Consider the following 16,288-nt stretch of genomic DNA (forward strand, 5'->3'; position numbering starts at 1 on the left):
CGCCCTCCCTCCTGCAGAGCCACCCGACATCAACGGCAGTTCCTGGAGGTGAGGGCTACAGGGCAGCAGGGGCAGATGAAACTCCTCGTGAGGAGAACCCCGAGGCCAACAAAGAGCAGGACTGAGAAACTCAACACTGTAATCAAAAGAACCCAGAATGCCAATCCCACTAGGACAAAGGCCAGCCCAGGACTACTCATCGTGACAAACACACCTAAAGGCCGAGCTCACGCTCTCCATCCGACACCGCAGCCTGAGCTGTTCAGTCTCGGTGTCTGCAGTGCCCTCTGGCCCTCCGTGGAGACAAGGCCGGGGGAAGGGACACTGAAGGCTTTCCCGGTGAGGAGCACTCCGGGTCTCCAGACTCCCAGCTCCAGGAGGCAGGAGGCCACAACCACGTGTCTGTTCTGAACACCATGACACACAGAGGAGGAAAAAGGGGGGGACATAATCAGGTAGATATTGCACTTCAGCTTAAAATGCAGCCCTGCTCAAATGACAGCACTTGGAACGCCCTTGACGGAGATGAAGCCGGCCCTTCCTTCAAGGCTGGATGCCTGAAACAGTGATTCTTTACCTCCCGACAGTGCACAGGCACCCTCAGCTGTACAGTGGTGCCCTTGGACAGCCTGGGGTAGAGGTGTCAGCAGTATTTCTGTTACAAACAGGAGAGACAGGAGTAAATCGTATGCTCACAACAGAAGAAGACTATACGTCTACAGTCGTGGCTGCTGCGTGGCTTTGGCTGACTGATTCAGTTCCTTAGATCCTACATTCCCAAGACTATCTAATGGCCCAATACCCTCAAATGAGCAGTCTTTGAAAGTAAGACTGTACTTTTAAGTTACACATCAAGTTAAATTCACCACAGACGACCTTTAAACTGCTACTAAAGATTTGGTTCCTCCAGAGAACAGGAGAAACTTTTTAAAAAAGCAGGTAAGGAACGGACCACCATACCTGATCAGGACCCATGGGCATGCCAGACATGGGCACCGAGTTCATGTTCATCTGTCCCATGTGACCACCGCTGCCATTCATGTGCACCATACCGTAAGCCCCAAGGCTGCCCTGGTGGGGAAACTGCTGCTGGGAAAAGGCGCTGTGGAGAAAGAGCAGAGTTACCTGTGGACCCACTTCAGCGACACAGAGCGCACACACAGAGCATGACAGTCCTGTCAAACGCAGCGACACCCCCCCCGGCAGCATCCAGTCCGCTTCTCAGCACTGCCCGTGCTCAGCACCCCAAGGGGCACGTGCACAGAAGCAGAGTCTCGACTTGGACAAGCCAAGGGCACATTTGCTAACAGGAACCCAGGCCCTGTGATCCTCTCCATACAAACGCACTGGACTGGAGACTGAAGATCAACTTCCTGGACTTGTCGGCACCAGAATGTGAATGGCGTCTAAGGCCACTGCTCCTCACCTGTTCCTGGCCAAGTTTCCTGACGGCCAGCCCTTCATTTCCGAGGACTGATACATCGCTGCAGTCTGAGGGTGCTGTGTCATGGGGTTCTGGGAGGGACCCATTCTCGATGACATCATTGCACTGGGAGGACTAGACACTCGACCAAAGGCTGGATCAGGTTGCTGGCCCATTCCTTTTTAAAAAAAAAAAAAAGGAAATTGCAATGCTACCTCCTCAGAATAGCAGCTCTTTATACATTAATTTTATTTAAGGGAAAAAAAAAAAAAAGAGGTGGGGTGGGGTGATAAGATATGAAGTGCTGCAAGAGGCTGTCCTGGTTATTCCTATTCCTCGTCCAGAAGGCATCTAGCAGGAGAGGTGGCCTACAGAAAGGCACGCTGTTAGAGCACTCCCAGGGAGTCCTTTCCTGGAGCTCTGTATAAAAGGGCCTCTAATCACTCTACTCACATCAGTCCGTGACCCTAAGGGGCAAAGGAGCTATGCTCACTGGGGAGGACTGTACCCTGAAACGTCATCTCCCCCACTAAGTCCCACTCCCTACCCCACATTCCTGGAACCTCTCAAAGGCTGATTATTGTAACTAATGACAAATCCAAGGCACCAAGAAAGGGAACTTAAATCTCTCACTGACTTGACCAAGAAAACAAACTTGTAGTCCTTCCAAATTTGAGGGAGGGAGCGGAAAAACAACAAGGCCGAAGACGAGGCTCCAATGTGACACGGGGCACCTGCCTCAGTCACCCGTGCCCTGCGGCACTTTAGCTCCCCGTTATTTCAGTCAGTCCCTCTTTCTTGTGCATTAACCAGGAGTCAGCCGTATCCGTGTTTATTTTTAATGTGCGACAGACCCAGGGACTCTTCCGTCCTTAGGAACGCGACTGCCAACTTTACCGTAGTTTGGTGGGTACGGGAACGGCTGTGGTGGCACTTGTGGCAGCACGGGTCCTGCCAAAACTCCGTCCATGCTGGGGGAGGCGGTCACGTTCGGGGGTGGGCTGAAGGCCTGGGGCTGCGGCGGCGGCGGCTGCGGCGGCTGCATCATCATCGCCACCCTCTGCTGCCGGAAGTGGTGGCTGAGCAGCTCCCTGCTCCGCTGGGCGACCATCTGGGCATTGAGAAAGCCCTGCTAGTGCCCAAGAAAGAAGGCAGTTGTACACGCAAACCAAGAGCCAATCAGCTGCATGCATACAGCACCCCCACAATGCATTAGGAGTCATTGAGAGAACACACCCCACAGTGCCTTTCCTTATAATTAAAGGAAGCAGAAAGTGTCTGCTCCTCTTTCCAGTACCGGCCTCTGGCAAGTGGGGGGCAGGCGTGTGTGTACGTGTGTGAGCGGCTTAGGAGGGTTGAGAGCCAAAGTGAGTACAAGCAGCCATCAAGCTTTACCAGTTAGAAACCCTCCTCAAAGCAAGAGAACCTTTAGGGCAAGAGCCTGAGGACAAGCTTCAGAGACTAGGAAACAAAACTAAGAAGGAAAGAGCAGAACTGAAACGGAGCTGGGGTGGGTGGTGACCCAAGGAGGGAGGTATAAGGGTGGGGCTGCACTCAGGTAAGCAGGAGAGGAGAGGTGAGGGCAGAAGTTGGAGGTAAGTGCGCCAGGTGGCCAGCACTGGAGGAGGGGACGACTGGCTGCGCTGCTGCCCCCAGCACCTCCAAGGAGCCCACCCTGACTCTGTCTTTGTGCAGGGCATCCTGGCTCAGCCTCCCCAGGAGGCTGATGACCGAGAACATGCAAACTGGCAGCACTCCACGTAGGCTCAGCGCGTGAAAATGGGGCATTTCACACGTGTCTGCTCTGTTGTTGTTCGAACTGCAAGTACGAATCCCGTCTCAAAGCACAGCAGTCCTGCCCATACTCATCAGGAAAATGCCATGACGCTCTCTGCTTCTGGCCGAAGAACTTTCCCCCCAGCCCTCACGCTGGGAACAGGCCACCCCAGAGGCTGTCGGAGGCAGCGCCAGGTACTGCCTATTGTCTTGTCTCGGTTAATCATCTCAAAACGTTACCCACTGAACACGTGGCTTTATCATCCAGGAAGACAGAAGTTTAGCGATTTATTATTTTAAATTCTTCAAAGTAGTAACTCTTCTCAGAGCACTACAATTGATGACAAAGGCAATTAATAAAAAAACCCCACTGATCCGTGGTTGTAATGAAGGAACCACCCCTCCTATTTCCTCCTGGTCACCAGAAAAAGAGAAGAAATGAAGGGAGGAAAGAAATGGGGAATGGGACTGTGGCACTGTGTCTTACACAAAAAAACTGCAATCACGTTGTCCTTAACAACATTTGCTGGGAAGCAGACAAGGGCCAGGCCCTGGGCTGGGAGCTGGGGATGCCGCAGTGAACACAAAGACATCTGTCATTCTCACCTGTGCATTCACCTGGGGCTGCATCATGGGCCTTATCACCCCAGCGCCCCCCGCAGCAGGGTTTTCCATTTTCATTTCAAGCGCCTGGCGGTTCTGATTCAAAAACTGAGGGCAGACAAGTCAGCAGGACGTCAGTGGCACGTGCCAGAGAGCCCCACACTGCTTCCCCAATCCTTAGCCCACCCAGTGAGGCCCCAGCCGTATCTCCAGACCCGCTGACAGTCCCATCAGCAGCCATCCAAATCGAAACTGAACTAGCCAACTTTGTGGCATTAAGTTTTTTGAGCTGCCGCAGAGCTGTATTGTCTAGCACTGGGAAGAAAAGTGGAAGTGCAGTCCTGCAGCTTAGAGAGTATCTTCCCCAGGAACTGAAAGGATCCAGAAGTCAGGTCTTCTCTTGGCTTATTCAGGCACTCGCAGAACTGCTTTAACTGGACTGCAGAGAACCCTGAATAAACTACTTCTTCAGCTAGCTTTTCCTGGGTAATCTTTACTGGAAAGAAATGACCACAAGTAAAATGATCCCACGAATGCATTAACCCAGGCCTTCCTAGTCCCTGAATGAACTCGAAGGAACACGTACGCACTGGCAGAGCCTCTGCCCCCTAGATCTTCAGTTCACTCGCTCACTGCTCATGGGCTTCAGCCCCACCACATGTAACACCTGTTTCACTCGGACACAAACAATACGAATTATGAAATTCTGAAAGATTTGCTGGGATTAAGGAAACAATGAAAAAGTAGAAATCTCAGCTTGGAAAATTACAGGAGAATTCAAATGTTATAAAACATCTAGAAAGCAGAGGTTCTGTAAAAAATGCTGAAATCAAGGAGCATTTTTAACTATTTGGTTCTCAAAGCCTTTACAATGTAAATCATCTTACCTTTAAGGCTACAAAATCACCAAGAAATACTTCTCTTTTCCCTCAAGAACAATCCTCTGATTTTCTTTTTAACCTTCTAACCTGTGCAGTGGTATACCCAGAAAATGGTGAACAAGCCTACCAGAACCACCCTCCAACACAGAACTGTCTGTACAAATAAAATCTCACCGAGAAGAGAAACAAGAGGAATTGTTTTCACTGATAAGGAATAGAGAACCTGTGGGTACTGGGCCCAACTGCCCCTCCAAGTCTCCATCAAACCTTTAAGGAACACAGTCTGAAAATAAATGGAAGAAGGGAGGCCCAAGGGAAAGTGACTTCCAGCCAAAGCAGATCATGTGACTAGTTACCTGCTGACCCTGCAACCTCTGCTGAAGCTGCATCCGAAGTTGCTTGGGGGTGTTTGTCCGGGGTCTCATGATGTTGGCCCGCGGATGAATTCCTTGCAGAGGAAAGCTGCCTTGCTGGCTCATCTGGTTCATCATAGAGTTGAAAGACGCTGATTGTCCCTGAAGATTAAAGCCTCCTTGCATTGGAGGCCCCTGTGCTGGGTACGTCTGCCCATATAATGCTGCCTTCTGATCCACCATGACTGCTGCTTCTTGGCCTTGAAAAGGTTCCTGTTTGGGCTCCAAAGCTTGGCCCTTAAATATCAAACACATAAGATGAACAGTCAACATGTGAGAAAGCAATGCCTTAAAAGAGGGGTAGAAATAAAGTCGATCCATGTACATGGTGATGATAAGGATGAGGCTGCAGAATTCCAAAAGCAAATGAAGTTTTCCGTTTGACTGAAGCTCCATAAAGACACACACCAGATCCCACTCCTTCACGGCTGGGTCCCAGTGCCTCGCACCAGGTCCCACACACACAGACCCTCCAATACACACTGAGCCAAGTACCTAAAAGCTATTAGGTCTCTGGAGAAACACCCTTTGTTCCAGACCAGAGTCAACACCAAAATGGGCTTCCCAAGACAACTGTAAAATAAAAAAATCAATCACAATCACTGCGGTTAATGAGGTCTCACATAATTTGCACATGAATCTTTTTGAAAGTAGCAAGAAGTAACTGTAGTAGAGAAAGGAAAGTCAACAAAAGCCCACGTCCACTGATCATAGCTTAATGAGGGTCATCCTCCACGACTGACATGGGCAAGGGGGTTCATTAATTGCCTGTTATGTGCCACTCGTCACTTCTCTACATGCTAAGGACATGTATGGATTCAACTGTGTCCCCAAAAAAGTGAAGCCCTAATCCCATTAAACAGTGAATTTGAGTTTGGATCTTTCTTTAAAGACATTATTAGTTAAGTTAATGAGCCCATAGTAGAGCAGGGTGGGTCCTAATTCAGACTGGAGTCTTACAAAAAGACAAGAAAACATGGGAGACAGGGACACAGGCAGACACCATGGGACAAAGGGCAGCCAGGACCACTGACAGCCACCAGAAATCAGGAGAGGGGCGTGGAGGTTTCCCGCGCAGACCCCCGAGAAGGAACCAACATGGCTGGTAAGTTGGACTTCCAGCCTCCAGAGCTGTGAGACAGTAATTTCTGTTCTTCAAAGCCCACACTTTGTGGGGTTTTGTTACTGCAGCTCTCAGAAACTGAGGATATGTACAAAGTAACACCCATCAGATGATACAAAGAAGTGACCGTCAACATGTTAAAGGGGAAGAGGAGCCCGCCGTGAGCAGACATGGGGCTGCACTCACCTCTCTCTCATGCTCGGGGCTGGGATGCCAGGCCTGCAGTCAGCGCCCTCTGTAACTCCTGCCTGAGCACACGGCACTCTGCTGTCCCCTGCCACTCCACTTCTCCGGCCTGTCACGTGTCAGCGTGCAGCCTAGGCCACCTTCTCTTTTCTCACTACACTCTCTACTTGGGTGTTCTCAGCCCCTGGTGACAACTGCCACGTTTTCATGTCCGACCCAAACTTCTCGGAACTCAACTTGGCTCATGCAAACACATATCTAACATCTTTGTTTGGATGTCTCAGGCCTCTCAAGCTTAGCATGTGGAAAACACAAGTCTTTTACAGCAGAATGAATGAAACAAGACCTGAATCACGATACAGCATCAGGAAACAGCAAACGTGAAAGATCCCAAATAATTCAAGGAGAAGAAATGATGCACATGCAGAAGAACAGGAAGGAGACCAGCTCAAGGCTCAATGAGGACACGGCCACCATGAGGTATGAATGTCAGGAAACCACGGAACAATCCTTTTAGGAAACAGGATCCAATATAGGAGGATGGTGACAATTACAAATTTCTAGACCTGCTTCATAAGGTCGGCATAAACAGGGAAAACAGAACAACAGGAAGGAGAGAAGGAGTTAATGGGTCACCTAAGGTGCCTGAACATGTGAAGGAAGACAGGACTTTTAGAGTTGTGTGCTGCAGTATCTGGGGGAGCATTAGCAACAAACACATAATAAATTAAGCAAATACACAGAGAAGACAATTAATAAATAAATACATAATAAAAGCTACATAGGGCGCTCCAGTGGCATGTGCGTAAGGCACGTGACTGCTAACCAGAAGGCTGGTGGTTCAAACCCACCAGACTCTCCTCAGAAAGGAAGGTTGGGCAATCTACTTCCGTAGTGATACTGTCTTGGAAACCCAAGGAGGGTCACTATGAGTCAGGTCTGACTCGATTGGCAGTGGTTGCCTTTGCCCTTTTTTTTTTTTTTTTTAGGTAACACAGCAGTTAAAATATCCAGCTGCTAACCAGAAAGTTAAGGAGCTCCCAGGCTGCTGTGGTTAACTCGCTTGCACCAAAAGGTTGGTGGTTCAAACTCCCCAGTCACTCCATGGGAGAAATATCCAATCTGCTTCCAGAAAGATTTGGAACCTTATGGGGCAGCTCTACTCTGTCTTACAGGGTCACTATGAGTTGGAATCAACTCGTAGTTTTGTTTTGGTTTACCATTTAATGTGAGCCTATGTAAGTTTGTGAATGAAAGGGGCCATACCAAGCACAACACGCAAGACCCCTGAGGGCGTATGTGTCCCACTAATTGTATCAAAATCCGTATTACCTCAAACTTTTCCCCGTTTAATTCAAAGTGCCTTTCTTTACTGAACACACGTGGTTTCAACAACAACAAAAATTCAAAGCAGAAAAAAATTTGATCTTCAAAGTGTTTAGAAGTTCTTTGGCAGTGTTTATCATATTGCATCTTATTTCCTTGTGTACGTGTTTGTCTCCCCAAAAAGTGAGAATCCCCTGTGTGCGTTCCTGCTTCTCCTTAAGGCAGAGACCTACACAGTGCTCCAGTTAAAAAAAGAAAACACTCCAAAATGTATCTTCTTCAAAAACACAGATCTGTCAATGGCCTGTTTTCATATGGCTAGGTACACAATTAGGAAGGAAAGATGATGCTGGGATGTTCACAGAACCCCACTGTAAATGGAACTGGATTCTATAAACACTGGAATGTACAGTGGTTGCTCAGGCAGTAGAGAGAGAACTGTAACAAAGAACTCATCACTAAGTAAAAGGCTGCATTTTAAAAAAGCTGCTAAAATTTGACATCTTCACAAAATAGTAGTTTGCTAGAAGTGGTATCACAATTATGGAGTGTGTTTTACCATGTTTATGCTGGTATCATGAATGCCGTGATGTAACCCAGTAATGAGACACATATACAGATATTCTCATGCACGGGTTCATACACACACATGCATGTACACACACTCCCCTCCATCCCACCGCCATTAATGCTACCTACTTGATTGACAAGTTCAGGGATGCCCAGAGCTCTGTCAATCTCTTCCAGGCCTGTGGCATCTGTGTTGCTCAGGAGAGTGTGCAGCTGGTCCAGCAATGCCCTTTCTTCACTCTGGCCTTCCAGGTTAGACGGTGACCCAAGGAGATCATCCAGGGAACTCCTAAGAAGTGGCCTGAAAAGAGACTTGCAATCACTTTCAATGGTGCTTTATTTTTTTATTTTTTTTTTTAGGAAAAAGAAAAAAAAAAATCCACAGTTACCATAAGCAACACTTTTAATGTACAATAACTCAAATACTACAAGGTTAAATGATAAAGCAACTCAGTAGCAGAGAAGAGAGAGTGCAAAGGACAGGAATTTAAATTCAAGGTCCTCAATTCTACAACCCCACCCAACCATCCTCATCCATCTTTGCCAGCAGATCTAGGAGCCAATCCTACCACCCAAATGTACTTCCCAGACCCTGGCTATCTGGGAAACAGCAGAGATTGGAAGTTAGACTGTGATCCAAAGTGAAAATAACAGGTGGCTCCTTTCATGCAAATAAGCTACCAACCAAGCCAAAAAAAAAAAAGAAATACAGACTTAGCCCACAACCCCTGAAAAGTTTTAAATAATTTTAGAAAGAAATTATCCTATCCTAAAATATGAATTTTCCAGAAAACTGAGACTTGCCCTGTGAATACCATTAATAAAACCAGTAGCAACATATTCTTATCTTCTTAAACTGATGCCAACTTATCCTCTACTTCATGGCATTATTATCATCACGAGCAACAATCATCTCACAGAGACTCTCCAAGGCTGGCCTCTGAGCCATCCTGCAGCTAACTAACAGGCAGAGGTCTGGTTTTCCCTCCCATGAATGCTTCTGCTCGCCGCCTCTGCCCCATTTTTTCATATAAAATCACCACAAAATACAGTTCATTCCCGACTCTGGCCTTCTTCTAGATCATCTCATTTTTCAAAGAGTCACAAAATAAAGTCCCACCTATTCTGAGTTGTATGAAGGCCTTGTTCCATGGACAACATGCCATCTGGCCAGGGACCTGGTTGGTTAGATGGTGCTGCTTGGCTGTAAGGACTGACCCCCATTCCCACGGGAATCTCACCAGGCCCTGGGGAAGCAAAAAGAAAGTATAAGTTTTCAAATACGCCAATGGTAGCAATTACTCTAAAACGCCTAATTTTCTTTTTATAACAAAGAGGAGGCTTACTCATTTGAAGCATCTGCTGCTGCTGTTGCTGCTGCTGCTGCTGCACTGGCCGTGTGCCTGGGATGCTATTGGACCGAGCAGGCAAGATGGGCATGGAGCCGGCCATGGCAGGTCTGGGTAAAGAAGCACTGTAATCTGCTCCTGGTCTCCCCAGGGAGTTTGAGCTCATAGGTTCCATTCTGCCAGCCTTTGAGTTTGGTAAGCCCCAGTCTGCTGGGGAAGAAGTCTGATTCACAGTCACATTCCGGTTTGGTCCACCTAAAGTAGGGGAAAATGATTAGGTCTTTTCGTAGTACTGTGGAATCATTCACATACCACTTGTCACCCCAAAAATAGGGCTGAACGACTAGGGAAACGTTTTTGATAAGCTACTCTTCCCATCTATTCACTACAGGTTAGAAAATGCCTTAAACTAAGAGCCCTGCTGAGGGTTTAGACAACTAAGACATAGACAAAATGAAGGATACTAGTGAAATAAACATTATGCTAATGTTACGTAAAAACCTATTCTAAAAAAAACCCAGTAATTGCCATTGAGTTGATTGTTACTCACAGCAACCCCCACTGGGTTTTAAAGACCATAAATCTTTACGGAAGCAGACTGCCCCATCTTTCTTCCATGGAGCAGCTGGTGGGTTCAAACCACCAACCTCTTAGTTAGCAGCCACATGCCTTAACCACTATACCACCACAACTCCTTGATTTAAATCATGATAATAATAATAATAAATTCCAATTATTTAAATAGTTTGAGAATTTTGAATTTGCTTTTCCCCAAAAGAAATTCTTAAAAGTTACTCATTAGAAATAGCATACCCATATTTGAGCCATAATTCTCCTGATTATCCATCATTCTTGGATTCCCACCCAACACGGGTTGCTTCGGTAACATAGGGAAAGCACTGACGTTCTTCACTGGGGGGCTTGAGCCCACAGACACCGGGCTGTCTAGAGACACTGCTCGGGTATAGGCAGGACGAACGGACTGCACGGGCTGTGGACTTCTCAAACCTGTTGAAAACATACAAGTACGATGCATAAATATTCCAACGATCCAAGACACAAATAAAATACAAGACATAAACACCACCAGCACCCACCAAGAATGCCTTCCTTACAAAACAAATACCGTCTTCCTTTACAAAATAAAAAGAACAAACAAAAATAAAACCATGCCTCATATTCCAAATGAAGTAGAGACAAGAACCTCAGTGTTGACTCAAGTACTAGACAACGGTCAATGGCCTGCCATGGTCACTCACACTCTGCTTCACCCCATATTGAAAAGTCTACTAATGGTTTAAGCTCTTGCACATGCATACTTACCAAGCGGCTTCTCTCAGACAAGGAATGAAATAGAAAATTTCCTCCTAACATTGTCTTTTCCTGACCAATCCTTTTGACTGATTTGACAGTGCATTTCACTTTAGGAAATTTCATTGAAAATGAATGACCATCCTTTTGGATAACTGTGAATTATTCTTTTTTCTACTGATTATACACAACATATCCATGTTAAATTGATGGATGGATAAATATACAGCAATAAGAGGGAGGTCTGGTAGGACTAGCAAACACCAAAAAGGAAAACTCAGTTAAATGACAAGATTCCGTAAATGTCAAAGCACACGTTTTAACCTATACCTTTGGTTGTTCTGTTTTTTTTTAATCCAGCACTCGTGGCTAAGAAAAATATGCACCAGCACCTACGACTCATCTAGAACAGCAAAGATAAACACGTTCTTGTAACTGTTGTGTCTACTACATCATATTTGTGATAGGAAACAACAAAAAGACAGAAAAATGCTCAGACAACTTTTTAAAATACATACATTATAAAATAGTGTAGGAAACTGAGAGGCAGGTATGTTTTTAAGTTATATGGGTTAGTTGGATCCTGGCCTTAGTGTAAGAGGGCGTACAAGTGTAGGGAACCCCTTAAAAGCCAACAAAAATAACATCTACTTCTTTCCTTACCCAGAGAATTAGCTCCTTGAAACATATGTTGCTTGGTTCCCAAACTGGTACTATTGGTAGGCATTGGATTATTGTAAAAGTCAGAACCAGTCAGATCACCAAGAATAGCATCTAAATTATCCAAGTCTCCAGGTCCCTGGAAATAAATTATCAAAAAAATTGATCTGTGTATCACTAGATACATAAGTCTAAACATATTTATCAAAATAAAATATGTCAAGTGGAAACAAGTAAAATACAGTATTCACCTAAGATGATAGTGTCCAACTTAAAGCCTGCTTTATCATGGTCCCTGTTCCTAGTCTTCCTCTCGACTAATGGTGTAAAGTACTGAGGGAAAGCACTTCTGTGACTGACATTAGACATTAAACCAACTCTCACACTGGGGGGTATTCTCCAGTCAGCATTAATCACCAGCACTAAATCAGCCCATCGAGATGTCTGCAGCTACATGGAACTTCCGGAAGCACTGATGAGTAATACAGCAACAAGCTGATGATCCACGGGGTGTTCACAAGTGAGCTCCAAATGGCTGTTAGTCAATAAATGTGGCCAACAGCAGGCTACAGAAAGCTACGCAAGTATCCTGTGTGCTCCAAGCCCCTGATCTGCTCAGAGGCACAGAACAGCTCCTGGAATCACACTCCTCAAGCAGAGTTTGGGAAACGCTTATGCAGAATGTGGTCATGTATATAAACTTGATTTTTGAGCAAAAATCCAAATTCGTTGCTTAAACTAAAACTCACTTCCTTTGTACTTCTACCACACCCTTGATGGACCATCCTTCTCATTTCAACAATACCTCACATGAAACTTTTCAGAACTTGCCACTCAAGAGTTGACCCTACACTGCATCATAATATACAGCACTGATGTCCAAACAAAGAACCAATGACTCAAAATTAATGTCCATTAAACAATCTTAAAAGGGAAGATAAGAATTTGTGTATACTGCATTAACACCAAAATGCATGATCACTAAACTGGAATGTACAGAAAAATTACCTCTTCATTTGCTTCTGTCTTCATTTTAGAGTCCTTTTCTTGACTCGAGGTAGGAATGGTGGAGTTGCCACAGTGACTCATTTTACTATCAACGCCTTCCACTTTGGGCTGTAGCTCTTTAGAGAGGGTGTCGCTAGGATCATCCCGATCCAGCAGGTATCTAAGAAGTGCATTATTTTCCTTCTTCTTAGGACTTAGCTGCTCCTGCTTGACATTTCCTTCCCCACAGGAAGCTGTACTATTGGTATCTCTCCCAGTGGCCTCTGCTGTAATCTTGGCTACTTCGGCTGGCGAATTCCCATTCTGCAGCAACTTGTGCAAAATTCGGTGTTTCTTTTGCAACAGCGACCCGTGCATATTGGATGTGGAGGACACGCCTCCAGAAGTGGAAGAAGAGACTCCAGAAGGGCTGGTGACACTAAGGGATGAGTCTTTACAACTGGAATCCAGGGGAGAACTGGTCAAGGAGGAATGACCCCGGTCATCCGAAGAATAGGTAAGCAACTGCAGTAACTTTTTATGACCTTTGCTTTCCAGAGGACCCCGTGGACTCTCTGACCCTTCCACAGTGCTCTCTTTACTCTCTTTGTCGCTGAGGTGACCCCTGTTATTTGACTGACACAGTGAGCTCTCCACTGGGTTCTGGTCACGATATGCACCTAGGGGACTCTTGGAATCCTGGCTGCTCACTTTACTTGGCTGGGCAATACTCACACTGGGAGAGTTATCTAATTTGGGGCCTGGTGAAGAGAGAGTAGATAAAAGAGAAGTCCCCACACCCTCACTGATAGCCTGCAGGGCGCTCAGAGAGCTGCTGGAAAAACTGTGGCTCCCGGTATTGCCCGAAGATCCCATGGGAGAATGCACACCTGGATTTGGAGAAGGAAAATAAGATTATCATAGTACAACAAAACACCACTTTACTCTTCAAATTTCTATTGTGAAGGGATTTGACTGTACAAGAATTACGATGGGATGGAGAGACAACAAGAATGAATGAAGAAGAAAAGGAAGTGCCAACCCAGATACCTGCAACAGGAGAAAACTGATGTGCGGCCATCTTTGGACTCCCACGAGTACGAGGCGAAACCATGATACTCTGCTGGCTGGAGCCAAGACCAGGACTTCCATGGGGGGGGCTGCTCATGCTGAGACCATAGCTGCTGTTCTGATAGGAAGAAGGTGACTGCCCGGGGTTCATGGAAGCAATGTTACTGGAAACCCCATACCTAGCTCCGCTCACTTGCCCTGTGCTGCTGGGGTCTGACAAGCCATAGGTTCTGCTGCTCAGCATCTGTAAGCCCTGGTTTGGCGACATGTTCATGCTGCCTACTGAACTGTTACATCCAGCCACTGGCGGTCTAACACCTTGTCCAAGAGGGTTTGAGTTTGGTCTATACCCATTCTGTTCTCTGCAAAGAAACACAGAATCAAACTCGCACTAAAAAAATGACAAGCATGTATCAAAGTTCTGAATCAGGTAAGCCAGGGATGAGCTTAAATGCACAGGGCCTTCACTTCTTCCACACGCTGTGAACGCCTGGTGATGATCCCACTCCACAGATTAACCTTCCAGTAGCCTAATTACATATTCGTGTTGTTTTACAAGCTGCAGAATCAAAATGAATTGACACCACAGCACCAAGAAGGACCAACAACTGTGTGAGAAGGGCCAACAGCTTGTCCTCGTCCTAATTATGTGCTGATGAGTCAATTTTGATTCAAAGCATCCCTGTGACAAACCAGAACCGCCCCACAGAGTTTTCTTGGCTATAATCTTCACGGAAGCAAACTGTCAGAAGTCTTTCTCCCACGCAGCCACTGGGCAGGTACCGTCTGCCAGCTCCTCAGTTGGCAGCCCAGCACGTAACCACTGCACCACCAGGGCTCTTAGCAGCACATAACTGGAGCTGTCAAGTATCTAAGAGTGGCAGGTGGCAGTGCCTACAAATCACCCAAGAGGATGAACAGTGAATGTCTGCCTTCAAGTGGTATTCATGAACCATTAGCAACACTAACTATCATTTATACTTAAAAGTGAGATTCAAATTTTTAATTTAATCCTTAAAAGCAACATAATGTAGTATCAGAAATGACAGGTAACAGAGGTGGCCGGATTTTATATGCTCTTTCACTCTCTAGACTTCCCATCTCCCAGCTTTCTCAGGAAGTAATTACTTAATGAACAAATACTCATTTTCACAGAAAAATATAGCCTTAAAAAAAGTACAAATCAGAATCCAGAAATCTAAACTCACTTCAGCAAATCCAATGATCTTCAGGCTTTTTCTCTTGCAAAATTTTCAGTTTTTCACATTAATAATGAAGTATCTTGAAGAATACTTTTGCATTTAACGTAAGAATTCACAAAAATCTGTAATTACCTCTGAAGAAAGTGGGTGGAGACAAAGCCATGGCGGTCATTTGTTACGGGATTTCGGAAGAGTTTGCTTTTTGTCTGTGCAGTCACTACAGTCCCATCAGCCAGAGAGAATCGATACACGGGGGTTTCTGCGTGGCCATGGATGTAAGCTGTTGGGAAAAATCTCTCAGTACTAGTAAAAACAATCAGCAAAATAAACACATGTAGGAGAGAACAAGAAAATATTCTTCAAGCATATTTTCAAGATCTAGCGGAACACCGATTCTGCACCAAAATCAAGAAAATGCTAACATATTAACACTTAAGAATCATTCTTCTGGAAGACTGAGAGGTACAGACAACAAAGATGAACCCTTTTGCACGTACAGTACTGCATTGTCAGTGAAGGCAGACACCTGACATTCAGGTGGACAGATGGGTGGACAGGCTGAACTATTAGGTACGTCTACGCAGGGGGGAGTGTGCCCAAGACCATGTAAAGGGTTGGCAGACAATGTTTCTACAAAATGTATTTGTATGTTCTGTAAGAATTCCCAGATATGTGATAGAGCTGACAAGGGACAAGGTTGTAGTCACTTCTTGGCCACAGCCAGCTACCCGGAGGGAGAAAGTAGTTAGACCTGTGGGCCCGGGACCATAGTTACAGAGGACATCAAGCTCAACTGGCATATATACTACCCAAAAAACATTATTCTACCTCCTACTTCGGTGAGTAGTGACTGGGATCTTAAAAGTTTGTAAAGGGCCATCTAGGTGCAATGATGGGTCCCTTCTAATCCAGAGCAAAGAAGAATGAAGAAAACCAAAGACACATGGAAACAAATTAGGTCTAGTGACTGGTACACCTGCAATCCTCAGCCTATAAGACTATGAGACCAGACCTAGATGATACATGGCTACCACTGTCAACCACTCGGAGGAGGATCTATGTAGGAGATCCTGGATAGAGTGGGAGAACAAAACTCAAAATCACTAAAAAAAAAAAAAAAAAGGGTGGGGGGTGGGGAGAGACCAGGTTTGCTGGCCTGATACAGCCTGATGGAACCATTGAGACTACGGCCCCCAGCTGTCCCTCAGGTCTGGAATTGAACCCACTCCTGTGGCTTCCAGCCAAACAAAAGACAAGCATGTGAGCTGAACATTTACATTAGATGGATAGACTCCTTGGAGAAATCAATTATGTGAGAATAGAAAGGCTGTATATGCACAGGAGACAGTTGGGGGGCAGAAGTGCATGGGAGGGAAGAACACAGGGAAGAGGGAACTACAGGGAAGA

General features: G+C 45.9%; 1 protein-coding gene across 1 annotated transcript in view; it reads right to left on the reverse strand.

Annotated features, from left to right (window-relative positions):
• Window positions 1–227: 227 nt before the first annotated feature.
• NCOA3 (nuclear receptor coactivator 3) overlaps window positions 228–16,288 on the reverse strand; it is a 26,963-nt gene continuing 10,902 nt past the window's right edge. The window contains exons 8-21 of the mRNA XM_042780626.1: window positions 15,014–15,161; window positions 13,659–14,041; window positions 12,630–13,498; window positions 11,625–11,760; window positions 10,464–10,658; window positions 9,648–9,905; window positions 9,422–9,548; window positions 8,431–8,602; window positions 5,040–5,333; window positions 3,806–3,910; window positions 2,321–2,555; window positions 1,427–1,601; window positions 961–1,102; window positions 228–407 (exon numbers count right to left, since the gene is read on the reverse strand). Of these exons, the coding sequence (XP_042636560.1) occupies window positions 228–407; window positions 961–1,102; window positions 1,427–1,601; window positions 2,321–2,555; window positions 3,806–3,910; window positions 5,040–5,333; window positions 8,431–8,602; window positions 9,422–9,548; window positions 9,648–9,905; window positions 10,464–10,658; window positions 11,625–11,760; window positions 12,630–13,498; window positions 13,659–14,041; window positions 15,014–15,161 (3,419 nt within the window). The remainder of the gene's footprint in view (window positions 408–960; window positions 1,103–1,426; window positions 1,602–2,320; window positions 2,556–3,805; window positions 3,911–5,039; window positions 5,334–8,430; window positions 8,603–9,421; window positions 9,549–9,647; window positions 9,906–10,463; window positions 10,659–11,624; window positions 11,761–12,629; window positions 13,499–13,658; window positions 14,042–15,013; window positions 15,162–16,288) is intronic.

This window comes from Orycteropus afer, unplaced genomic scaffold (genome assembly GCF_000298275.1).
Source record: "Orycteropus afer afer isolate SDZICR_OR568_19922 unplaced genomic scaffold, OryAfe1.0 scaffold00049, whole genome shotgun sequence".
Lineage (NCBI taxonomy): Eukaryota > Metazoa > Chordata > Mammalia > Tubulidentata > Orycteropodidae > Orycteropus > Orycteropus afer.